Source organism: Heterodontus francisci, chromosome 13 (assembly GCF_036365525.1).
Source record: "Heterodontus francisci isolate sHetFra1 chromosome 13, sHetFra1.hap1, whole genome shotgun sequence".
Taxonomy (NCBI): Eukaryota; Metazoa; Chordata; class Chondrichthyes; order Heterodontiformes; family Heterodontidae; genus Heterodontus; species Heterodontus francisci.
The window spans coordinates 96,073,541-96,099,938 of record NC_090383.1 but is presented as its reverse complement, the minus strand read 5'-3'; the positions used below and the strand labels follow the sequence as shown (position 1 = coordinate 96,099,938).

General features: G+C 43.3%; 1 protein-coding gene across 3 annotated transcripts in view; it reads right to left on the bottom strand.

The window, feature by feature from the left end:
* The window catches only part of LOC137376519 (tetratricopeptide repeat protein 7A-like), a 319,646-nt gene that overhangs the window by 263,032 nt on the left and 30,216 nt on the right, over positions 1-26,398 (bottom strand). For all 3 annotated transcript variants that reach the window (XM_068045223.1, XM_068045224.1, XM_068045225.1), the window contains exons 4-5: positions 8,651-8,781; positions 5,121-5,239 (exon numbers count right to left, since the gene is read on the bottom strand). In XM_068045223.1, coding sequence (XP_067901324.1) covers positions 5,121-5,239; positions 8,651-8,781 — 250 coding nt within the window. The remainder of the gene's footprint in view (positions 1-5,120; positions 5,240-8,650; positions 8,782-26,398) is intronic.

The following is a 26,398-nucleotide window of genomic DNA, read 5'->3' as shown; positions in this document are numbered from 1 at the left end:
GCGTCACCTCTCCTCTCATCTCCTGCTCTTTTCCCGATGAGCTGCCTCCTTCCAGGGCCTCACCTGTCCTCAACGTCCAAGCTGCTCTGGAGGCCCATATTATGGAGAGCGCAGCAGACCACGACAATGACCAAGACCCCTGCAGGTGGGTATTGGAGGGTGCCACCCAACCAGTCGAGGCACTGGAATCACACCTTCAGGATGGCCTGTTCAATGGTTGCCCTGCTGAGCAAGTGGTATTGGTTGTAATGGCACTGTGCCTCTGTCTGGAGCTCCTGTTGAGGTGAGAATAGCCATCTCTTCAAGGGGCCCCTAGGATCCATCCACACACTTTGGGGGTTGGAGTGAAGATCTGAGGCAGCCTGGATTGGCAGAGCTTGAAGGAGTCATGGCAGCTGCCAGGAAAGTGAATGCACACATGGAGCAAGCTCTTGTGGACACAGACCAGATGTTGAGGGATTAGAAGGGGGGATTGTTGATGGATCTCACTGGCCGATTGCTGGGTGCCTTGATGGCCACATGGGTGCAAGCGATGATGCTCTGCACCTGTGGGAATCCAGAAATGGAGGTGAAACCCAATGTCCTCTGTCCCGGCAAAGTCCTGTATGCGGTCAAATGAATGTGCTGTCCAGCTCTGGCAAAGAGGGCACCAATGACCAGTGAGATACAATGGTATTCAGTCATTTATGAGATACCACCAAGGTCTGCAGCTGATCCTTGGAAGTGAAGTAGTTCAAGGCCACATTGACTCTGCGGGTTACTGACAGGGCATGGCAACCAGTGCTGTGAGGTGCAAGGTCATCAGCGACAAGGGCATAGATGTCAGCGACTGTCTGCCTGGAGATTCATGGTCTCCTGTAGCACCAGGTCTCTGTCATCTCCAGGCAGCTCCACCTTTGGTGGTAGATCCTGCGTTGTGGGTATTTCCTCCTTTGCCTTCCTGTCCCTCTTTCCTCTCCCGTGCTCTCCTGGTGCCCAGGGTGCTGCCCTTCCTGAAGAGGGTGTTGCCTGTCATCGTCACTGGGCCCCAATACCTGTCAGTCGTGCCTCCAATGCCAGCTGCAGCCCTCCTTTTAGACAGGTTGCCATCCTGCTCTTCTGCCTCCATGATGCCCAAGCATGGAATGCCCATTCTCCCTGTCACCTGCACAGTGCCAAAAGCACCTCCTTGCCAAATGCTGAGTCCCTTCTGCCCTGCTGACCCTCTTATGGACTGGGGTGATGCCCTGGGCAGCCTTGAGTGGCTCCCCACTGTGTACCCACCTCCCCTCAGCTGTTCAGAAACTGAAAGCTTCTAAAATCCATTCAACCCTTTAAATATTCCATCCTCCCCCTTCAACAAGCTCTTAATGAGCTTTTTAAACTAGTTTAACTGCCCTCAATTGGAGGAGAGCAGGATTCCTGTCCCGCCCTAGTGACTATTGTCTGCGCATGGATCAGAGTTTGGGGGACCCAGAAAATTCAGCTCCAGGGCTCTGAATCAAACTGCCAAGCTTGTGAGGCTCAATTTTACATTGGACAATGTTATTACCAAAGTCAATTTTCTTCTCTCTAACTGCATATCAAGAAGTCAAAATATGACAAATTGTGCCTCACCATTGTGTAGCATGTATGCCTGATATACACTGAATTTAAACAAACTTTCAGCATTAAAAGGAAAAACGGTGATATAGTCTTGCAATTCTTAACTATTCATACTGTAGTATATTCATCTGTAACCTCATGACCTACACATCCCTCATTTTATAACCATCAAGCCAGGGAGACCAACCCTGGTTCAATGAGGAGTGCAGGACAGCATGCCAGGAGCAACATCAGGCATACCTTAAAATGAGGTGCCAAGCTGGTGAAGCTACAACACAGGACTACATGCACGCTAAACAGCAGAAGCAGCAGGCAACAGACAGAGCTAAGTGATCCCACGAACAACAGATCAGACCAAAGCTCTGCAGTGCTGCCACATCCAGTTGTGAATGCTGGTGGACAATTAAACAATTAACCAGAGGAGGAGGCGCCACAAACACCCCAATCCTCAATAATGGTGGCGCTCAGCACGTCAATGCAAAAGGCAAGGCTGAAGCATTTGCAGCCATCGTCAGCCAGAAGTGCCGAGTGGATGATCCATCGCGGCCTCCACCTGAGGTCCCCAGAATTACAGATACCAGAATTCACTCCATGTGATATCAAGAAACAGCTGAAGGCACTGGATACAGCAAAGGCTGTAGACCCTGACAACATTCTGGCTGTAGTACTGAAGGCTTGTGCTCCAGAACGAGCCACATCCCTAGCAAAGCTGTTCCAGGACAGCTACAATACTGACATCTACCTGACAATGTGGAAAATTGCCCAGCTATGGCCCTTCCACAAAAAGCAGGACAAATCCAATCCGACCAATTACCGTCCCATCAGTCTACTCTCAATCATCACCGAACTGATGGAAGGGGACATTGACAGTGCTATCAAGCAGCACTTGCACAGCAATAACCTGCTGACTGATGTTCAATTTGGGTTCCGCCAAGACCACTCAGCTCCAGGCCTCATTACAGCCTTGGTCCAAACATGGACACAAGAGCTGAGGTGAGAGTTACTGCCCTGGACATCAAGGCAGCATTTGACCAAATGAGGCATCAAGGAGCCCGAGCAAAATTGAAGTTAATGGAAATCAGGGGGAAAAATTCTCCACTGGTTGGAGTCACACTTGGCACAAAGGAAGGTGGTTGTGGTTGTTGGATGCCAATCATCTCAGCCCCAAGACATCGCTGCAGGAGTTCCTAGGGTTGTGTCCGAGGCACAACCATCTTTTGGTGCTTCATCAATGATCTTCCCTCCAACATAAGGTCAGAAGTGGGGATGTTCACTGATGATTGTACAGTGTCCCGTATCATTCCCAACTGCTCAGATACTGAGCTGCCCACATGCAGCAAAACCTGGACAACATTCAGGCTTGGGCTGCTAAGTGGCAAGTAACATTCATGCCAAACACATGCCACGCAATGGCCAGCTCCAACAAGAGAGAATCTAACAACCTCCCCTTGACGTTCAACGGCATTACCATCGCTGCCTTCCCCACCAACAACATTCTGAGGCTAACCATTGACCAGAAACTTAACTGGACCAGCCATATAAATACTGTGGCTACAAGAGCAGGTCAGAGGCTGGGAACTCTGTGGTTAGTAATTCACCTCCTGACTCCCTAAAGCATTTCTACCATCTACAAGGCACAAGTCAGGGTTGATGGAATACTTTGCACTTGCCTGAATGAATGCAGCTCCAACATTCTAGAAACTCGACACCATCCAGGACAAAGCCGCCTGCTTGATAGGCAGTCCACTGAGTGGCACCCCATCCACCATCTTAAACATTCACTCCATCAACCACTGGTGCACAGCAGGAGGGATTCACAATGTTGCGGGGGGGGGGGGGGGGAAATGACTATTCTTGTCTGGTGGGGGTTGGATTTCTCCATTTTTGCTTCTGCTTTATTGTCAATCCCACTTGTATTTTCTGTAAGCTTTATTCACACTGTTAGTACTGTACATGGCAGCATTTGAAAGATTCTCGCATATACTTTGCAGGATATGTATTTACTTTCATAATTAAGACAGTACCTTTGATTTCCTGAATCCACTCACCATTTTTAATATAAGATAGATATTAAATACTGTGCTTAGTGTACACTTCCAGTAAATTCCACACTTTTCTCCCCAACAATTACCTCATCAGCACTCTTAATAACATCCCTATTGTTATAAAATGTTAGTGGAACATAAGGTCTCATTTTATTTGGATACCAATATTCTAGAAATGTCTTTCTCTTTGCCTCTCACCATCCTCGTCAATCATCTGAAACTGATTTTTGTCCTTGCAGCCCCTGCGCAGTTGTGTTTTAAGGGCATTAGGAGAGCTAGCGAGAAACAGGGTGTAATTATTCTGTGGGATTTTAAGCTGTTCCTATACTATCACAACAATAGGCTGGTCTCCCACATTCTACACTCTGTAAGCTTGAAGTCATTCAAAACTCTGCTGCCCGTGTCTTAACTTGCACCGAGTCCTGTTTCCCGATCACCCCAGTGCTCGCTGACTACATTGGCTCCTTGTCAAGCAGCGTCTTCATTTTAAAATTCTCATCCCTGTTTTCAAATCTCTCCATGGCCTCACCCCTCCCTATCTCTGTAATCTCCTCCAGCCCCATAACCCTTCAAGATATCTGCACTGCTCTAATTCTGGCCCCTGTGCATCCTTGATTTTAAGCACTTCACAATTTCACACTTTCAGTTGCCTAAGCTCCAAGCTTTGGAATAACCTCCCTACACCTCTCTGCCTCGCCACCTCACTTTCCTCCTTTAAGACACTCCTTAAAACCTACCTCTTTGACCAAGCTTTTGGTCAACTGATCTAAATCTCCTTTTGTGGCTTTGTGTCATACTTTGTTTTATAATGCTTTCATGAAGCACCTTGGGACGTTTTATTATGTTAAAGGCGCTATATAAATCTAAGCTTTTATTGGTTCTGTGATAATAAAGCAGCAACAAGAACCCCCTCACCCCCCGCCCAAAAAAAAACAACAAAGGCTCTGAAATTCCCATACAGGAAAATAGCTTTTAGGCTACACAAATATAGGAGTGCTACTGATGGCATTTCCTTTTAATTTTGGACAAACTCCTCCAATATTCCTCCCCAAAGCCTGCAGAACATTACTATCAATTTGCTCGTAGGTCATGACAAATGTTGCTCCGAACTATGAGTGGAAGGTGCGAGGGAGAAGACTTTCTCGTTTTCTCTTCTGTCTAGAGGGACACTTAACCTCTACTTGACACATCTTCTCCTGCTCCCCAGCACCCTGCCCCGTCACACCCTCACGGGGTCCTAGTTGAGACATGAACTCAGCAGGAAGGTGGGGGACAGGTTAAACACATCTATATGCCCACCATCGTATGTCGGTGTTGTATTCCCAAATGTGTGAAGTCTTTAAATGTTCTACAGTTTAAAGCACCTCTTTTTAAAAAAAATGTACAAATGGTTCCCCTGGAATGAACTGCATCACAAGATGATAAAGATCTGAGGTGACTCTTGTGTTAAACGCAAATGGAAGAAGACTGGCAATTTCCTGAGATGCTTACCCTTTTTTTAAATAAGTCACATAAGCACTTTGCAATGCAGCTTCAAGAAAGTAAGTGAGTTCCATCTCCTGAACAGGCACATTCCCCTTGGCAGCTCTAGACTGAGTGCTGATCATGGTCTTCAGGAAGCAAATGAGAAACAAACAACCAGTTAAGATAAATGGAAGAGTATAGTCTGTCGAAATCTGCCATCACATAAAACATTTTAAAACCAGGCAGGTATTATTTTCCAGCAGTTGTTTTCTTAGCTCTTATCATCAGTTACATCATCATCAGTTATGTGACAGGCATTTTGCTTCAGCATGATTGAAGGACTTATGTTTGTAACATGTCAAAGTGATGGTCTAGACTCCAATCTAATACAGCATACCAAACTTATTTATCACCAACTGCTATCCAGGTCCTCTCATGAGGGCTTATGGCAAAGAGACATGCCCACCCGAGGTTCAATCATCCTCAAGAACAGAGTGACTGGTTGGTATAAACTAAAGCTTTCCCTTCCTGCCAGCATATCCTTTTTGGGAATAAATTAATCTCACACCTTGTTATTTGTTCTCACAGATGGGATGAATAATGGTACTCGTGGTATAAATACACTCAGCTATCAATGGAGGGAGAGGTGAGTGGCACTGCACGACATTTTTAAAAACAGAATGGTATCTATTCTATTCTACAAATTCAGAAATTCAATGCTAGATAGCATGATAGAGTTACTGCTGCACTAAAAGGTCACTTTCTTGATTTACCTGGAATAAACATAAATCCATTGCTCAGCTGTACAACACTTTACCCCACCCTTGTGAGCGAACTTCTTTTTTATATATCTTTAAAAAACAGAAACTTAAGTACTATGTGGGACGCTCCCTTTAGTGTACTCCCCTGTTGCTTCTGAAATCTGGACGAACAGACAAAGCAAAGGTGGATAAATAAAAACGTAAATCAAATTAGGATGCTCTTATTCTTCTGCTTCACTATAGCAAATGTTTAGTCTGGTGAATCTTTTTGATTGAAAGGTATTAGTTAAATGCAGGCTTTCAAAAGGGGAGGGAAAAAGAAAGAATGACAGAAACTAGGAGAACAGAAACTTACTAAATGAGGCAAAGAATGTGAAATAAATAATAAGTAGAAAGCTTCTCGTCAGCAGAATTAGTGCGGTAGTCCTTTAACTTCACCTCTACATTATTCAGTCCAATTTCAGTGAAAACAAGCTTCATATTAGAAGTTCCATAGGCCCGTTCCACTGATTCAAATGATTAAGGATCTCATGGCGCTATTCAAAGAACAAGGGGCTCTCCCAATGCATTAGGCAACATTTTTTCCTCAAGCAGAAAAGAGCTTAATTTGTCATTCTTCCTTCTCCTTACCGTTTGTTCTCACATTGCTGGTGCAGAATGGCTGCAGCAGTCGTCAAAGCAAGAACAGTCACAGAACTGCAAATACAAGGCTGAATATTGTGAGCCCATTGGAGGAATCGGCGGCAGACTCGAAGTGGGCGCCATTCCTGCTAGTCATGTGGGTGGGCAGCCCACTGTGATCATGTGCCAGGCGGCCACTTTGCATAATGGAGGTGCGGGATGCCAAATACAGCATTGGATGACTGTGGAGCACGTGTGGATCCATATGTAAAGCTTTGCCACCCCTGCTTGCATCGCTGCCTTGGACTCATTTGCTGCTAGCTCTTCACAATGGAGACCAGTGTTGTAGTGACCCTGGATCCCCCCCACTCCCAGAGACAGACCCCGCAGAATGGCAGAGGCAAGATACAGGGTGGCTCCATAGTTTAGTGATGCTTCCCTCCAGACTCTCCTCCAGGCTGCAAGGGAAAGACAAGAGGTTCTCTTCCCCAGCCATGGCAACGAGGTCCTCCCACCTGACCAAGCAAGCCTGGAAGGAGATAGCTGAGGAGGTTAGCAGCCTTGAGGCCTCCCCTCTGGATATGGGCACAGTACCACAAGAGGGTCAATGACCTCTTGCATTCTGCCATGGTGAATACTCCATCTCCCTCTTTTTTTCAGTGATTGCAAGTGGCTATGCAGGAGGAAGCTGGACATGGGAGGGAGGTATTACAACTGTGCTGGCAGAGGGGGTTAGGCATCACCTCATCCTGACAGATGCATGGCTGTATCTCGGCCACAGACTACCTTCTTTCACAACTTACCCCCATTAATTTCCCTAAGAGCAGATGGGAGAACGAGCTATATAGGATACCCCAGTAGGTGACGAGGGGCTGACAGGAACAGAACTGTCATGTTGCTCTCTACGCAACGTATGACTATCTCCCTCTTTCCAGGAGGGCCCGTATCAGAAGGGAGATAGCCCACATTGGCAGAGGCATCCCAGATCTTCGGCCTCTCTCCATAGCAGAGGAAGAGGCATTAGAATTGGCAGGGACCCAGGGCGGCTGCTGCATATCAGATGGAGAGACTGGAGTCTCCATATAAGAGAGTGAGGATTGCCTCCCACTGACATACAGTTCACTTCTGCAGACGCACATCATGCACGGTTGGCATGATGAGACCTGCAAAGCCATACACGTTTGTGTTCTCTCATGCAGAACAGAGTCTGCGGGAGACTCGAGCAGAAGGGGGACAGCAGTATACCTCTGAGGAAGAACTGTAATCAGAGGATGTCACATGACTCTCCTGCACCTTCCACCAGTGCAGATACTTTCACCTCTGAGTTTCCACTCAGCTTTAGAATCAGGGTCACAAGCTAGTGAGAGCACCACACACACACCTGAGCAGCCAGCTGAGGCTATGACTGGCCTCTGACAGTCGGAGGACCGTGGGTGGCCATGTCCATGCTGAGCCCCAGGCCGATAAGCCTCTGGTGTCGACAGCGCGGGGCATGCTGGAGTTGCAGAAAGACGCAAGGCAACATACAGTGGAGATGCCAGACACAATGCACAGCCCTGAGCAGACGATGGAGGGGTCCATACATGCCAAGAGTGCTGCCATGTCTCAGGCATGTGACTGCATGGCTTTCTCCATCAAGAGGTGGGCAACCCTCATGGAGAGCCAGATCCCACAAATGCGCACAGACCTGCACACCAATGCTTTGGCCATGAGCTCTACGTAGCAGTAGCAAGGCATGAGAAGGACGAGCTTCCTGGAGTCTCAAGGTCCTGTTCCTCCTCCACATCCAAAAGTGATGTGGTAGGCACAGTATTTGTGCTGGACAAAGTCAAATCAGTTCCAAAGCACTGTTGAAAAGACTGACAGTGGGCTGCTTGTGTTTTTCTGCGAACTTTTCTTCATTTTCTATTGAGTATTAGCTGATCTCAGCATATAAAATAGATACCAAATGCAAGTCAGCTGCAATACTCCAGGGCCTTCAAGAGGCTATTTCATGTAGCATTCTTGCTGGAGAAGAGACTTCAATCAAACTCATCATTCGGACCTGAATGCAAACGTAAGTCCCAAAGGACAAAAAAATGTGCAAAGCCACTACACCATCCAAGTCGCTACAATGCCTTTCCGCCACTCCCACTTTATTGAAGCAAAATTTTAAGTTAAAAGAGTTTTCCTTACCCGCTCTCCTTCTTGTAAATAGACCAGAGCAATATCACCAGCTTTCTCAAAACATAACATTATCTCTTCCTCCCGCTCTAACAGCCGAACACGTGAGGTAACAGATGAAGCATGTCGCTCAAGAGACAAGCCTGAGAAAGAAAATACTATTAATAGATTACTGATTGAAGATTTCACATCTTTTTCTAAGCATGACTCATTAAGAAAAAAAATGAGCATGGAGTTCAAAGCTAAGTTTTTTTTATTGATAAGAGTCATAATTACATTAAAGTACAGGCTCCGTTATCTAGTTCTAGTACTAAGTTTTATAACCACTCGAAAGCTTAGGAAGCATTTCAGGAAAACAGATTCCAAAAAGCACAGGATTCACTGACAGTGCAGATGGCATAGTAAACTATGAGTAAAACTCGAGTAGTTTACATTCATCTGCTCGTAATTTACTACTGAAGACTTCCTAATTCTCAACAGTTGTTTTACAGTTAATTATTTTCTTAATCTTCCCATACAAAAGCTAAAAATAAAGAGTTGCAACACCCAATCACGAGACAATAACCCTGTTGGAAGTGCATGCATGTAGAAGACATGATCAGGGAATAGTTATGACTGAATAGTCTGCTGATATTATCTAGACTCCCACGTGAAGAATGGTTTCTGGGGCAAGGTTTGAAAAGCAAGGTACAGATAGAGGAGGAAATCTGGTAACCATGGAATCATATTCCAATAGAGTCAGGATCCGGCAGAAAAAAAAAAGTAATTCCTTATTATTTCTGGCAGGTCTTTTTATGTGAAAATTTTCTGATACCGTTTGAGCTTGGAAGTACTACGGTACCTTAAGAAGGTTTCATGATAAAGGTGAAAAGCAAGGTGCAGATTTTTCAGGACGTTGAGACAATGCCAAAGATGTCCAAGAGGTCTGGCTAAAGTGGCCCACTCTTTAAAAGGAAAGCAAACAATTTTGCAACTGCAATGGAAAGGTTTAGTTGCAGAGGCACAGAAGCCTGGCTTAGCCCCTAGAAAACCCAGAATATCATCAGGTTCGAGGGGATTAATTGTAAAAATGCTGAAGCTCAACCATCTATTGATAAGGTTTTGTTAGTCTTATGCTAGTTCAACAAAGAACCTCTACAGTTATGATTTTTTTTTTTAAAAGGTGTTCTTTGAGAGCTGCCAGGAACAGAACACTAACAATCAGAGACATTTTTGTCATAGGAGAGAAAAAATAATGAGTCCCAGTGTTGCCTGGCACAGCTACTGTACTGTTGTCACTGACAAATCCGCACTTTGGAAGCTATAAAGTGAAAAACAACAATTGGAATGACCAGACAACTTGGTAAAATTTTCAAACTGACTTTGGAACTTGGTTGTAGGTAGGGGAAACGGCTCTGGTTATGGGTAATGTTTCCAGGCACAACATAAGATTGACCTTTGTAACATAAATATGGTGTTGCTTCCCGTAAACACAAGTTTGGCACTGCCACTTGGCTGCAGCATCATACAGATTTCAAGAAATTCAGTCTTCATGTACTTTGCAGCAAATTGATTTGAGCCATTGATTGCAATGACACAGTCGTCACACTGGACGTTGCCAGCCATGTTAACCCAATGGTCACAGTACACAGTCTTGCTGACATGAAAGATGAACTGTTTTCATCAATGCAGATTTACTGCATCTCCAATGGGAAATCACAGCCCCCCACCAGGGATGACACTCAAATCATTTATCATTTGTAGAATCTAGTGTCCGCTCAAATTTGTGCCGAGTTGATGTTACTCATCTCGGAGTCTGAGAGCAGAAAACCAGAAGAATTAAAGCAACGAGGATTGAATCAACAAAGGGAAAATACTTGCGATTTCAACACAGCAAAAAAGGAAGGAGCGCTCATCAACTCTGCAGCATCTCAGAAATGGGGAAATAGCAATTCATATTGCATAATACAAACGTATTTCATTTCTAGGACAAACTAGTTCTCTGTTCTTTGAATAGCTAAACAACAGAAAAAAGTTAGATGTTTTCTGCACTAACATTTGAACTGTTTTTATCTCCTTTCTAATATTTAAAGGCATCTTTCTGTCTCGGAGTGTCTCGGAAGACGATGGGCTATGCCTGGGTCTATGTCACTTCTGGATTCTATTGTAGCTGTAGAGGCCGACTCACGAGTGACAATCCCTTCCACAGCTGGTTAATGTAAAGATGTCATAGCTAGTGTTTGTCGCATTGTGCCCAGTAAACAAGATCAATAAAATCTCTTCCACATGACTTTTCTGATTTGGTGCCAGTGAAGCACTCTGACATTTAACTCAAAGTCATACGTTCAAATCTTACTTCAGAGACTTGAGCAATAATTTAGGTTAGCACTTCAGTACGGTATTGAGGGAATAATGGACTGTTTGAGGTGCCTTCAGTTAGATGAAACACAAAAGATTCCAAGACGCTATTTGAAAAACTGCAGGGAAGTTTTGGGATGTCAGATGTTAGCCTTGCACTTTACCTCATTAATGCAAGGCTCATGTTGGCAAGGGATCCAGTAATAGCGAGCTGGTATTCCGTTGAGCCTTCTGCCACATTAACAATTTTAATCTACGTCCAAGATATTTGACTGATCAAATTGATTTTGCTCTGGTAAGACTGGGTCTGGAACACTGCCTCTAGCTTTCGTCATTAAGAAAGAGAGTTATTCAAGTGCTAGAGGCAGTGAAGAACCACAAGGCTGAGCCCCAGTGTCAGGGGTCTGAGTTTAAGGAAAGACTGGATAGACTTGAGCTTTTAAGCTTAGAAAGGAGTTTTGAGAGGTGATCTTAGTAAAGGTTAACACAGAATATTATTTTTAACTTAAGTGGTGGGAGTAGAACTAGAAAAATACAGGTTCAAAATAGCAAAAAATTATATTGGATCCAATATCAAGAAATTATTCACACAACAAGTCATTAACATGTGGAATAAATTTGCAGATAGAGCAACACAAGCAAAATCCCTGGACTCATTAAAGAAAAAAATGGATGCTAAATCTGGGGAATGCTGTGATCTCCCTCGATGGATTAAGATGAGCATAACGGCCTACTTTATTTATAATTATCTTGTAATCATTGTGTGTTATAATTCTCCTGTCCTTATAAAACAGTCCATGCCCATCCTGGACACCATCATTGAAACCCTTAACTAAGGTTTTGGCACCCCTAAACCCAATTTCTCCAATATCCTTTTTACTGGCCTCCATTCTTCATAAATTGGAACTTGTCTAAAGTTCAACCATTTGTATCTTGTCCCACATTCCCACACCCATGGTTTTCAATGGTTCCCTGTTCCCCAATGCATTAAAATTCAAATCCTTCAATTCTTTCGCCACGTTATCTCTTCAACCTCATCCATCCTTGCATCCCTTCATTCGACCTTCAGTCTTTCAACCTTGGGGCACCTCTCTTCCTTTCAGCTAGCCAACGTGACAAAGGCTCAGTGCTGCTCTCTGGAACTTCCTCCCTAAACCCCTCAGTCGCTCAACATCTCTTCCCCACCTTATTAAAAAAAACTCTCAAAGCCCATTTTTTCACCCACAATATCACCACCTTTCCTGATGTTTCCCATCATGGTTCAGCATCCATTCAGCTTTATTCCTTTTATTTATTCACCATTCTAAAAAGCACCGCCAGATGTTTTCTGCAATTAAAGTCTCCATACATGCAACTCGTTGTTGAGCTAGAAACAAAAAATCCGTGTGTTTGAGGAATGTATTGAATCTTTGGATTCTGCAGACTCAAAGTTTTGCTTGTAGTTTATGATGTGGAACCTGCTAAATTGAATGACTGACTTCTGACTCCTTGGCAGCTACCTACTATTCTAAACAGAGCCAGGTATTATAATCTGCTAATTATTTCATTTATGAGAAGTCACTCGATGTCAGAAACAATCGTCAATAAATAAAAGTTATGACATCATTAGCCATTAATTATTCTGCATTTTAAAAAAACATGTAAATCTAATACAAGGATAACTTATAAACCTCTGGTCAACTGCAGCAGGAGACACTTTCTGTGGCAATGCTTTAAGTCTCCTGTGTTTTTTTAATAATGAAAACTTGTAGGCATATAAATCACTTTGTTTCAAATGACTTTGTCATAATGGTTCCCTAACAATTGCAATCCATTATCCTGTGTATCGGTTTTAATTTTATATATTTTCCTACGCGTATTTGCTTACCAATAAGTATATTCTGCTCGGGTACGCTAATATCTTGGCCTGCAGCCTCAGCATTTATTTTGTGGCTTTTGTTACCTTCATAGAAGGCTGCTTTAAAATTAATGATTTTTTTTGGATAGACTCACAGCAGGTGGAAACTACAACATAAATCTGCTGAGAAAATAAGCAAAAGAAATTAATTTTTTTCAAATGAATACATTTCAGCCTAAGGGATGTAATTTAAATTTGCACACCGACTAACCCATGCGTTAATGAAAAGGGGGAAAACTGTCTAACAGTGCACCAGTGTGTGCTATTAGTGCATTTGGTGGGAAATTTAATTCGCAATGCCCATTAAATTTACAATTTAATACTTACGTTAAAATTTTCAATGTCAGTTAACATTACTAAATAAATCCTCCTCATGGCCTGGCATGTCTCAATATTGGACTCAGAAACTAAATTACTCCTGTCTCCTTTATTAGTTTTCATTTACAAACTATATTACTCCTCACTCCATTAGTATGTAATACATAGAGGAATGTTAAAGTGTTCTAAATAGTCTAGTAGTCTATCTCCCAGAGGAGAAAATCAAACTAAACGCAGTCTTCAGCTGATGCAGGTTTAGAGTGTGCAGAAATAATTTGACCAGGATGCAGAAACATAAATTGATTCCCATTTGTTATGGTACCCGAGTAGCAAAGATTGCTGAATTTTCAGGCCCCACCGAAGTCGGGAATGGAGGTGGTGGGTGGGTGGGGGGGGCCCCGAATGTACTGCTGCCAGGCAGCGTGTCAATTACAGGAAGCTGTTCCCAGTGTTGGCAATGCTCACCAGGGTGATGGGGGAGGGCAGGACAGGGATCCCACTCTCTCTTTTGAGGGCAACTAAATTAGTTAAAAAGATCGTTAAGAGGGGGAGGGTGGAATTTTAAAGGGACGCATGGTTTCAGGAACTGTCAGTTTCTGATGAGCTGAAGGGAGGCGGGTGCAGAGTGGGGAGCCAATCAAGGCTGCCCCAGAGCATCACTCCTGCCCCATTAGAGGATCAGTGGGGCAGAGAGGAACTCTCGCTTTTGTAAAGGAGATGCCCTTGGCACTGCACAAGTGGCAGGGAGAGTGGGTACAGCACCCAGGCATTGAACAGGGTCAGTATCCTCCCGACATCATGGGGGCAGAACAGCAGGGGTCAAGGCAGCCAATCACAATTGGGCATCCACCTGCCCGGAAGGAATGCTTCAGCTGGCAATGGGGACATGACTGCCAGATTTTGGACCCAATGGCAATGAGGGTCAACACCCTTCACAGGAAAGGCAGAACCCCATGCATCAGGAGGGCACAAGAGAGGAAAGAAGGCAGGGAGGCAATGGAGGCCGTACCCTCAACATAAGATCCATTGCCAAAGACGGAGCTACCTGGAGATGACTGAGACCCAGTGCCACAGGTGACTGCGACTCTTCAGGCAAATGGTCACAGAGATCTGTGACCTCGCAGCATTGAGCATCAAGCCCTGCCAGTAGCCATCGAAGTCACTGTGGCCTTGAACTTCTTTGCTTCTGTCTCCTTCCAAAGATCAGCTGCAGACCTCGGTGGCATCTTGCAGGTCACTGATGCCCTCTTTGCCAGGGCTAGACGGTACATTCATTTCACAACAGATGCAGGATCGCTAGGACAGAGGGCATTAGCTTTTGCGACCATTGCTGGATTCTCCCAGGCGCAGAGCCATCAAGGCATTCAGTGACTGCACACTCTGATTCATCAACTGGTCTGCAACCATAAGAGCTTCCTCCATGTGTGCACTCATTTCCGGACAGCTGCCACGACTCCTTCATCCCCCGGCAATCCATGCTGCCTCAGATCTTCACTCCAACCTCAAAAGTGCACAGATGGATCCTAGGGGACAAGGGATATCACTTGAAGACATGTCTACTCACCCCTCTATAGAAGTCCTAGACAGAGGCGATGCAAACAATGCCACCTGCTCAGTAGGACAACCATTGAGGAGGCCATCAGGCTTCTGAAGATGCGCTTCAGTTGTCTGAACAGGTCAGGTGACACCCTCCAATACCCTCCTACAAGGGTCTCTGTCATCGTGGTGGTCTGTTGCGCTTTTTATAACATGGTCCTCAAGAGAGGCTGGATCTTGAGGACAGTGAAGCCCTGAAAGGAGATAGCTATTCAGGGGAGGAGCAGGAAAAGAAGGCAAGAGGAGGAGGAGCAACAGGAGGCGGAGGGAGATGACGCTGAACAGAGAGGTGCCCCTGCTGCACAACAAGGTGGCCTCCTCCTGCCACCCTCTGGGAAAAGAACCTCCCTCCTCTCCCTCATGGCCTCCAACATTAGATCCAGGTCAGCATCAATGAAGCGAGGGGCAGCCCATCCCCAGGTGCCAGCTCTCCTCTGATATCTCGCTTCCTTCTGATGTTGTGGAAGGTTTTGACACAACCACAGATTACTTCCTTAGAACAACCAACAGCCTCAGTGATGGCTGCCATGGGGTGTCTAAATGAGCCCCACATTTCATCTGACCCACCTCCGTTCCTGTCCCCAGTGGCTCTAAAAGGACAGTAAACCTGTCTCCATACCAATTAAGGGCTTACCAGCCAGAAAATCTTAACTTTAATCAGTTTCCCACCGCAGGCGGATTTCTGACCCGAAACCGAACCCGCCTCCTCTTTCCTGCCCCCGTGGTGAAAATTCAGCCCCATGAGTTCAAATCCCATCATGAGACCAGTTATGATACTGATTTCAATAAATCTGGTAATGTGTGGGTTAGCACCAGAAAAATAACATTGAAAACTTCAAAATCGTTATTGAAGCTGATTTGGTTTATTAATGTCTTTCAGGAAAGGAATCATTCATCCCTACCTGATTTGTCATCTTAAAGGAATGGGTTTAGTGCGTGGAGATTTCCTTCAATGTAAGTGCAATGTCATGTATTTGCAATCGTGAAGATCCACGCATGTGCACACTGTGCACAGGTACACACTAAAGTTTACAGACTGCAAGAGGAGCTTGGGATCATTGAAGATTAATCATTAATTGTGTATAAGCAGTTTGATGAGGCCATTGAGAAGATAAATAGGGTTTTAGGTTGCATTGCTTGAATTGGTCCATATTATAGCAAAGGATATAGAAACCTTGGAGAGGAACAGAGTAAAGCACCCAAAATGATACCGTCCAAGACTCGTCATCATCAAACTAGGCTTCAGGAGTTTCACTGGCCCAGATTTTGTAGTCAGCAGTGAAGGAACAACAATTGCCATTCACTGCACTGATGGCTGCCCAGAGTTTTCATGGACTTGCTGTCATCGGGCGTCTGATCCAGCACGTTGTCCTCTGCAGGTGATCTGTGGTGAGAGAGATTAGGGCAAGAAACAGCATGGCTCTTCAGCCAATCAGATTGAAGAATCCTCACTGAGACAGGCCTCCCCACATGGCAGGGGGCCGCTCCACTGCTGGTGACCCCGAAAAAAAAAAATCACCCCTAATTGGAGCCTTAACTATTTAAATTGCCTACCTGCTGCCGCACAGCAGGCAAGCTATCTGCTTCCGAGGCTGCTGCTGGGAACACACTGGGGAACCATCCTGACACAGCACCCCACTATTTTCCCAGCACCCTGCCTCTACTCCTGCCACCATGGGGCCAGAAAAATTCAGCTCGCAGAGTCTAAACCAGGAAGTATAAATTAGATTTAAATTATGTACTGAATAGCTGAAATAGGAGGGGAAGATAGAAGGAATTAAGGCAAGAGATAAAAGGAGACAGAAAAAGTTTTTTTTTTTAAAATTACATTTAAAAAAAATCTTCAACACAAATTAAATGCTCAAGGAATGAGACTCCATAGTTGTAAAATTAAATCTTCAGCTCCAGAGGGGTTGCTTGGAAGTAATTATGATTTACCAGCTGTTAAAAATTCACTTACACCTGAATGCACCAGCCCTCACTTTTTCTGCCATGTTTAGTGGGTAAGTACCACAACTTCACACCATTACATGGATTTCAATGTCATGTCTATTGGCAAGGTACAGTTACAGCACAACCTGTGGAGGAAAAGGGTAACTGACTGCAACTTCCAGATTTCCACTTTAACTGTGCTTGTGCTTACTCCAGAAGTTGCTATCTGATTTACTGAATAACAGACAGTTCGATTAGCCTCACTGTTATTCTCAATGCAAAATCTGGGCCATTGTCAGTTTCCACCATTCCAAATTTAAGCTCATTTTAATCTGGCATCTGTACAAGGAATTTTAACATCTTACTGCATTTTATTGGTACATAGAATAGTTTAAGCCTTAAGCGATAGATCATTAAAATATAATAAGATGTTAATCCTTTGCAAAAAGAAACAAGTTAATTATATCAGACTGGTTTTATTCACCCAAATTCTTATAACTTTAAAATGAAAGATTAGAATTAATAGTTTTGTCATGGGAAGACATGTCAAAATTCAGAAATGCTGAACCACAGCTGCAAAAACAAGCCCAAACAAATAGTGACATATAGAATCGATACGCCAGAAACAAATTACATCCCCATATAACCCTCCCAGAAACCTGTTAAAATCCATAATAAAAAACATAATCTTATAGATAGGGAGAATCTGGCTAAGAAGTTTGATATGCCCGTTTAAAAAATAAAGCACTTCTATTGTAGCCTACATTGTCTATCACAATATTGAAGTTGTTAATAAGTTTCACAACCTCTGCTGTTCATTGAAATTAATACTATTCAATACTATTTGGTTCCATAAAAAAATGCAATGGAAAGTGCTGGAAACACAGCAATTTGATGAGCATCTATAAAAGGGAAAGATGGCTTAATGCTTCCTCATGCAGAACAATCTGCTGTGCACTTCCAGCAATTTTACTTTTATTTCAGATTTCCAATATTCCCATTTTTTCTTGTTATCCATCTTTAAAACAGCATTTTGAAGTATTATTTATGAAAAGTTTACTGTACGGAGCTGAACTTTTATTTATGTCCTGTTCTGTTGTTGCCAATCTGAAGTTGAGAATTAATATCCTATGATCCCATAAGGAAACTACAAGTTTATGGAGAAAAGTTCCTAAGGAAATAAGGTGACAAGTTTTTTAAAAAACGATCTTCTCCAGTTTTAGTAAGTACTGCTTCAAATATCTTTTAAATCTTTAGTAGTAATCTTAGATCTCCCCTGGTGCCTCAGTGACCAACTGCTTCCCATGTTGTCTTATTCATCCACTCAAATAATGAACCTCCCAGATTTGTTCCCTGATCTGTATTAGCTTTACCAGGATGCCAATGGGGTGCTTTGATTCACCTCATTGCCCTTGGAGGCTGGAAAAGTCACGCAGAGTTCCAGTCCCTAATCACTTCAGAAAGGTGTCCTAATGTTTTACAACCATCAAAGGAATAGGCCATACTAAAGTTATTAAGGAACTACCAACCAAAATTGATTAACTATCTGACAATAAGGCAACATCTTGCATATAGTAGCCATATGATGATTGAAACTGAAATAAAAACAGAAAATGCTGGAAATGCTCAACAGGTCAGGCAGCATGTGTGGAGAGAGAAACAGAGTTAGTGTATAAGGTCGTTGACCTTTTGTCAAAACTTGAAGTGAGAGATATAACAGGTTTTAAGCAAGTACAGAGGCAGGGAAAGGGGGAAGAGGAGGAAAGAACATAAGGGAAGATCTGTGATAGGGCAGAGGGTAGGATTGAATAAATGACAAAAGGGATGACAGTGCAAGCCAAAGGTTTCTCTTTCTACATTATCTATGTCCTGCACTGTCTCTTAGCTCACCACATCCTGGACAGCATCGATAAGAAATCCTTCCTCCTTTCCCAGTGCTGTAGGGTGTGGCCAATTGCTGTTCGAGCACAGAAATCCTGCTGTTCAATTTTCTCACACTTAGTGAAAATGTGGCACGCAAATGTGCACTACGCACTTATCACAAGGATACACCGCAATGCAATCCCTGGAATCAAAGTGTCATAAGAATTATACTCACTTTACACAAGAATTAATTTTGAGAGAAAGAAAAACCTCCTGCCCAATGGCCCTGCTGGGGCTAAACTCAACAATTTTCTCGCCTTTGACACCGCATGACTTCCTGCAGTTTAAGATGGAGCTTTCGCTTCTCAACTCAAATTTACACTGTCACAAATTCAGGCGATTGCCCAACTGCTCCACAGCAAAAACTGGCAGAGATCAGTTAATAACACCTCTTTTGTAATCAATTAATTAACGACTACCACTTCAAACCAGCTCGCAGTTAAATTACAAAATAAACATTGAGCAGCTAAAATGAAGTAAAATAAGTTTAAACTCAAACAATGAAAAATACATAAATGGCAATTTCAATATTCATGCCCCAATCAATCCAAATGAGATAGTCTTCTAAACTTTACACCAGATAAATGAACATTCTTTCTCCCAGACCCTATGAGTGTAATTTCTTTCTAAATGCAACTTGGAGACAACTTTAGGTACAAAGAACAGTACAGCACAGGAACAGGCCATTCGGCCCTCCAAGCCTGCGCCGATCTTGATGCCTGCCTAAACTAAAACCTTCTGCACTTCCAGGGTCCGTCTCCCTCTATTCCCATCCTATTCACGTATTTGTCAAGATGCCTCTTAAACGTCTCTATCCTACCTGCTTCCACCACCTCCCCGGGCAGCAAGTTCCAGGCACTCACCACCCTCTGTGTAAAGAACTTGCCTCGCACATCCCCTCTAAACTTTGCCCCTCTCACCTTAAAACTATGTCCCCTAGTAACTGACTCTTCCACCCTGGGGAAAAGCTTCTGACTATCCACTCTGTCCATGCCGCTCATAACTTTGTAAACCTCTATCACGTCGCCCCTCCACCTCCGTTGCTCCAGTGAAAACAATCCGGGTTTCTCCAACCCCTCCTCATAGCTAATGCCCTCCAGACCAGGCAACATCCTGGTAAACCTCTTCTGTACCCTCTCCAAAGCCTCCACGTCCTTCTGGTAGTGTGGCGACCAGAATTGCACGCAATATTCTAAGTGTGGCCTAACTAAAGTTCTGTACAGCTGCAGTATGACTTGCCAATTTTTATACTCTATGCCCCGACCGATGAAGGCAAGCATGCCGTATGCCTTCTTGACTACCTTATCCACCTGCGTTGCCACTTTCAGTGACCTGTGGACCTGTACGCCCAGATCTCTCTGCCTGTCAATACTCCTAAGGGTTCTGCCATTTACTGTATACTTCCCACCTGCATTAGACCTTCCAAAATGCATTACCTCACATTTGTCCGGATTAAACTCCATCTGCCATTTCTCCGCCCAAGTCTCCAACCAATCTATATCCTGCTGTGTCCTCTGACAATCCTCATCACTGTCCGCAACTCCACCAACCTTTGTGTCGTCCGCAAACTTACTAATCAGACCAACTACATTTTCCTCCAAATCATTTATATATACTACAAACAGCAAAGGTCCCAGCACTGATCCCTGTGGAACACCACTAGTCACATCCCTCCATTCAGAAAAGCACCCTTCCACTGATACCCTCTGTCTTCTATGACTGTGCCAGTTCTGTATCCATCTTGCCAGCTCACCTCTGATCCCGTGTGACTTCACCTTTTGTACCAGTCTGCCATGAGGGACCTTGTCAAAGGCTTTACTGAAGTCCATATAGATAACATCCACTGCCCTTCTTTCATCAATCATCTTCGTCACTTCCTCATAAAACTCAATCAAATTAGTGAGACACGACCTCCCCTTCACAAAACCATGCTGCCTCTCGCTAATAAGTCCATTTGTTTCCAAATGGGAGTAAATCCTGTCCCGAAGAATCCTCTCTAATAATTTCCCTACCACTGACGTAAGGCTCACCGGCCTATAATTTCCTGGATTATCCTTGCTACTCTTCTTAAACAAAGGAACAACATTGGCTATTCTCCAGTCCTCTGGGACCTCACCTGTAGCCAATGAGGATGCAAAGATTTCTGTCAAGGCCCCAGCAATTTCTTCCCTTGCCTCCCTCAGTATAGATCCCATCAGGCCCTGGGGACTTATATACCTTAATGCTTTGCAAGACACCCAACACCTCCTCCTTTTTGATAATGAGATGGCTGAGACTATCTGCACTCCCTTCCCTAGACACATCATCCACCAAGTCCTTCTCATTGGTGAATACTGATGCAAAGTACTCATTTAGTACCTCGCCCATTTCCTCTGGCTCCACAGAGATTCCCTTCTCTGCCCTTGAGTGGGCCAACCCTTTCCCTGGTTACCCTCTTGCTCTTTATATACGTATAAAAAGCCTTGGGATTTTCCTTAATCCTGTTTGCCAATGACGTCTCATAACCCCTTTTAGCCCTCCTGACTCCTTGCTTAAGTTCCTTCCTACTGTCTTTATATTGCTCAAGGGATTCGTCTGTTCCTAGCCTTCCAGCCCTTACGAATGCTTCCTTTTTCATTTTGACGAGGCTCACAATATCCCGCGTTATCCAAGGTTCCCGAAACTTGCCAAACTTATCCTTCTTCCTTACAGGAACATGCTGGCCCTGGATTCTAATCAACTGACATTTGAAAGACTCCCACATGTCAGATGTTGACTTACCCTCAAACAGCCGTCCCCAATCTAAATTCTTCAGTTCCTGCCTAATATTGTTATAACTAGCCTTCCCCCAATTTAGCACCTTCACCCGAGGACTACTCTTATCCTTATCCAAAAGTACAGTAAAACGTATGGAATTATGGTCACTGTTCCCGAAATGCTCCCCTACTGAAACTTCGACCACCTGGCCGGGCTCAGGTAGTGTAAACTCTTTTTTTAAAATGCTTACTATGTGAAATTGAGAACAAGTTTTTTTTAATTTATAAAAAGGAATGGCAACAGATTTTGTTTGAGAACACTCATTATTTTGGGGACAGAAAGAGCATTTAAAAAAAGTGGCCATTTTCATCAGAATAATGTCCCACACATGGAGGATTGTCAATTTCACAAAGGAAATGAATGACATTTCCAGGAAGGTTGAGGTCACCATACACCTCCTGCTGTCCCCCAGCAGGAACAAATGTTCAGTATTAGCAATGCTACTAATGATATCATGGAGTTCCTCGTAGAACTGATCTTTAACTTCAGGTGGGGAGCAGAGTGTTGGAGCATAGATGCCGAGTAGATGTACTGGACCAGAGTCGAAGAGACTTAGCAGTTGGCAGGAAAAAAAACAGACGTGCAAGGAGACAGCCAACTGTGTAACAGCCCCGACAACCAATTTTATCTGCAGCGCCTGTGGAAGAGTCTAGGATTGGCCTTTATAGCCACTCCAGGGGCTGCTCCAAAAACCACTGACCACCTCTAGACACTTACCCACTGTCTCTCGAGACAAGGAGGCCAAAGAAGATGATGATGATGATTTTGGTACTCTGGCAAAGTTGAAAACCTGATTGTCGGAATTCAAACAAGAGGCGGTTGTGGACTGGTATTGTCACTGGACTAGTAACCTAGAGACCCAGGTATTGTTCTGGGGACATGGGTTCGAATCCCACCACAGCAGAAGGTGGAATTTGAATTCAATTAATAAATCTGGAATTTAAAAGCTAGTCTAATGATGGCCATGAAACCATTGTCAATTGTTGTAAAAACCCATCTGGTTCACTAATGTCCTTTAGGGAAGGAAATCTGCTGTCCTTACCTGGTCTGGCCTACATGTGACTCCAGATCCACAGCAATGTGGTTGACTCTTACATGCCCTTGAAATGGCCTAGCAAGCCACTCAGTTCAAGGGCAATTAGGGATGGGCAATAAATGCTGGCCTAAATGATGCCCACATCCCATGAAAGAATAAAAAAAAAAACATGGAGTTCCAGGAAAGATGGGCATGGATTTGGGAGGCAACTGCATATTAAAAGGACTTTCGAGGGGAAAGGGAGGTTGGAGATGGGGCAGTTGTTAGCAAGGACAGAGGGGTCAACGGTTGATTTTTTTTTAAGAGGAGAGGGGTGATTACGGCAGATTTGAGAAGAGAAGGGTAGTACCTGAGGAGAGAGAACCGTTAATGTCGTCAGCTAACATGGAAGCCAGGAAGGGAAGTTGGGTGGTTAGCAATTTAGTGAAAATAGGGTTGAACGAGCAGGAAGTCGGCCTCACGGACAAGATGAGCTCAGAGAGGCATGAGGGAAGAAAGGAGACAAACTGGAGAAAGATGCAAGCTCAGGGCTAGGGCAGGGGGGAACCTTAGAGAAAGTTTTGTCTAACGGACTAAGGGGAGGGACGGAGGGAAAGGGCAGAGGCAGCCGTTTGGAATGGTCACAATGTCAGTGACGAAGAAGTCCATGAAATCCTAACATTGCTGTTGGAGGTGAGAGTGGAGGAGACAGAGCAGAGGGATTTAACTAGCCCAGTGAGCTAGCCAAGTACATTATTTTGTTTGAATGGGAGTCAGACTGTTCAAGAGAAAATTGAAAAGGAAAGCCAGAAAAACTTGCATTTATATAGTACTTTTCAAGACCTCAATGTCCCACAGCACTTCACAGCAAATTAAGGACTTTGGAACTGAAGTCACTATTATAATGAGGAGACACAGCAGCCAATTTGTGCACAGCAAGCTCTGACAAACGGCAACATAATAATGAACAGAAAATCTTTTTTTTTTAATGCATTGATTGAAGGATAAATATTGGCTAGGATACCTAGGGGAACTCCCCTGCTGTTCTTCATATACAGAATCTTTTATGTTTACCCAAGAGGACAGATGACAATTCAGTCTAATGTGTCATTTGAAAGATGGCACCTCTGACAGTGCAGCACTCAGTCAGTACGGCACTGGAGACTGTTAGCCTAAATTTTGCACTCAAGTACCTGGAGTGGGACTTGAACCCATAACATTCTGACTCAGAGGTGAGAGACCACTGAATCACAGCTAGCTTGTTCCCAAGTGACTTTGTTCTTCAGTGATAAAATGTGGAATTCGCTTAAACCTGACAAGTGAGTTGTTGAAAAGGGGAAACTGAAGCTTCATTTGTAAAAAAAAAAGGACATCACGTTCCCTGGGATGGGGTGAAAGTAAAAATGGAAACAGAAGGGTCACAAGGGAGAAAAAAAAAACACAAAGGTAATTCTCCCCACCAACGCAAATTCTGGCACTTGGCAGAATTTTAAAGCAAGAAGAAATCTAGTGTATTTTATTATTTTTCTCTCACGTTAACTATTCACAACCCAGTCAACGAATTGACTATCCCAAGTAGAATTTCTCTTAGCTTTTTTCTACCTTTTTCTTAATGGAACAAATTTCCCACTAAACCCCAAAAAATAGACTACAAGTTTCCAGTGACAGTTGTTCCTTTTATGGCAATGCTTTGATACACAGGTAGCTGCTACTACCTTGACAGCATCATTATGAGATGTTCACCTTTACTGCTCTCCCAAGGCCCCTTCATCATGATTCGCCTACCTCACAATCAGCTAGAATCCTGAGGAGCCCGGAGAGAGGAACTCCAATAGATGAGTTTCACTGAAATTGCCAGGTTAGCCCAACTGCTACATACTATGGCATTACAACCACTGAAAATCACCAGATATATTTCTGCTGTGTGAATGAATTTTGACTTGCAATTCAGAAATTCTAGATAGTGCTAACCCCTTTCAAAACAGATGAGATAAAATTGAGGAAAAAATTGAAGAAACTGAATTCAATCCAATCCACAAATATCAGCATTAAGGATATTGCCTATTATTATTGACTGCTTTCATCTTTGGCACGCAACTGATTCAGGCTGTGTTTGGACTAAGAGTTATAGCTCCACCTTGTGGTGAAGAACTTTTTTTTTAAACCTGACTGTGGAGCAACAATTCTGATAAAGGTTTATTTCCAAAACATTAAACCTGTTTTAATGTTTTTATAGGTGCTGACTGATCTATTGTGTAATTCCAACATTTTCTATTTTTGTTAATGAAAGTACATAAAAACAAAAAGGATGGGCACTAAAATACGCATCTGCACCAGCAATAAAAGGGTTATCGCTTGCCCACTCTTTTTAGATAGGACAGTCTAACTTTTGAAACAGTTAACTGGAAGCTAGATAACAAATATCTGCTTATTAAACAAAAAAAGGGAAGAAACCAGAGACACTTAGCCCAAGTGAAAATGAGGCAGGCTTGAAATTTGCAACACAAACATCCAGAGATTGTGAAACTTGACTATCAGTGAGCGATTCCATTCCCCAACATGCCAATTTTTTTTTTTTTAAAAACAGTCTTAGCAAATGAAGCAATTTTGCAGAGTAATTTCAGCAGAGGCACATTTGATGCGTAATGTATACATACCGTTGCAGGACCCTGCCTCATCGCTGAGCTGTCATTGGCGAAACAAGCTGGACATGCTGAAAAAGGGCAGAGAGCAGTGGACAGATAGCAAGATTAAGCAACATTTACAACAGAAATATAAAAGGGTTTTCTTGTTCGCAAGAACAGTGTGAAATGTTTCAGCAAAGAAAATGTACAATTTTCCTCCAGTGTGCATAAACTAATTGAGTAAATAGATTGGCTGCTGATAACAAGCAGTGGGTGCTTGCTAGGAATTACAAGCAGAGCAAGATAACAAAGGAAAAGTGTCAGGTGCAGTTTTTTTTCCAAAACTTTTGCAACAGCATGTATTCTTTAATCATTTGAAGGCTACAGTATTACTTAATAAGGCTTATGCACACTGCAAGTGGATGAACAAGCCTCTAAAACCCTCAACCCCATGAAGCAGTGGAAACCTGCATTCAGCTGTTAGAAATATTTAAACAAAAATTTAATCTTTCCTCAATCAGGTGCATAGTTCAGATTGTTTTAGAAGTAAAAGAATCAAACTTCAATTTACAAATACAATAAAATTTGTTTTGCGATTTCAATTCATTATAATTCTTCACAATGCAACATCAAAAGCTCAAGAGATCACATAGCTGTACAAATAAATCACCATCTTAAACACCTGGGACAATTTAAAATACTAATTTACAGTATTAGCAATGTATACCCGAACTACACAAGCTAATGTACATTATTTCCATTCTCTCCATTACACATGCATGATCCAAGCATAAAATTGCCAAATTTGTTATATATTTCAACTGAATTTTCATTGGTAATTGCACTAGAAAAACATTTGAGAAACCATTTTTCCCTCCAAAAGCACCTAAAATGATTTCAATTTCTTAAATTGCAATGTTATATGGATTTAAATGAAAAGGCAGACAAAGGCAAAAGAAGCAACAATCAGTAGCTTTTGCCATTTCCGGAACACTGACATACAACCTTCTAATTGTATTAAACATCAATCCAAATAGATTTAAGGGCCTCCTTCATCTGAACTTATTGTGTGAACATATCTATCTTCAATTTTCACACTGTAATCTGTCCACTTCAGCATAACATTCACTTGCTTTATCATTTCTCAAACACGTCTCAAATCTCAAACACATACATAAATAGCCTGTTGCTCTTCAGCACACAGAGCAGATAGGGTTAGATGAGGTAGGGTGGGAGGCAGCTTGTATGGAGCATAAACACCAGCATAGACCAGTTGGGCCAAACTGCAATGTAAATTCTATGTAAGTGTACTACACTCACAG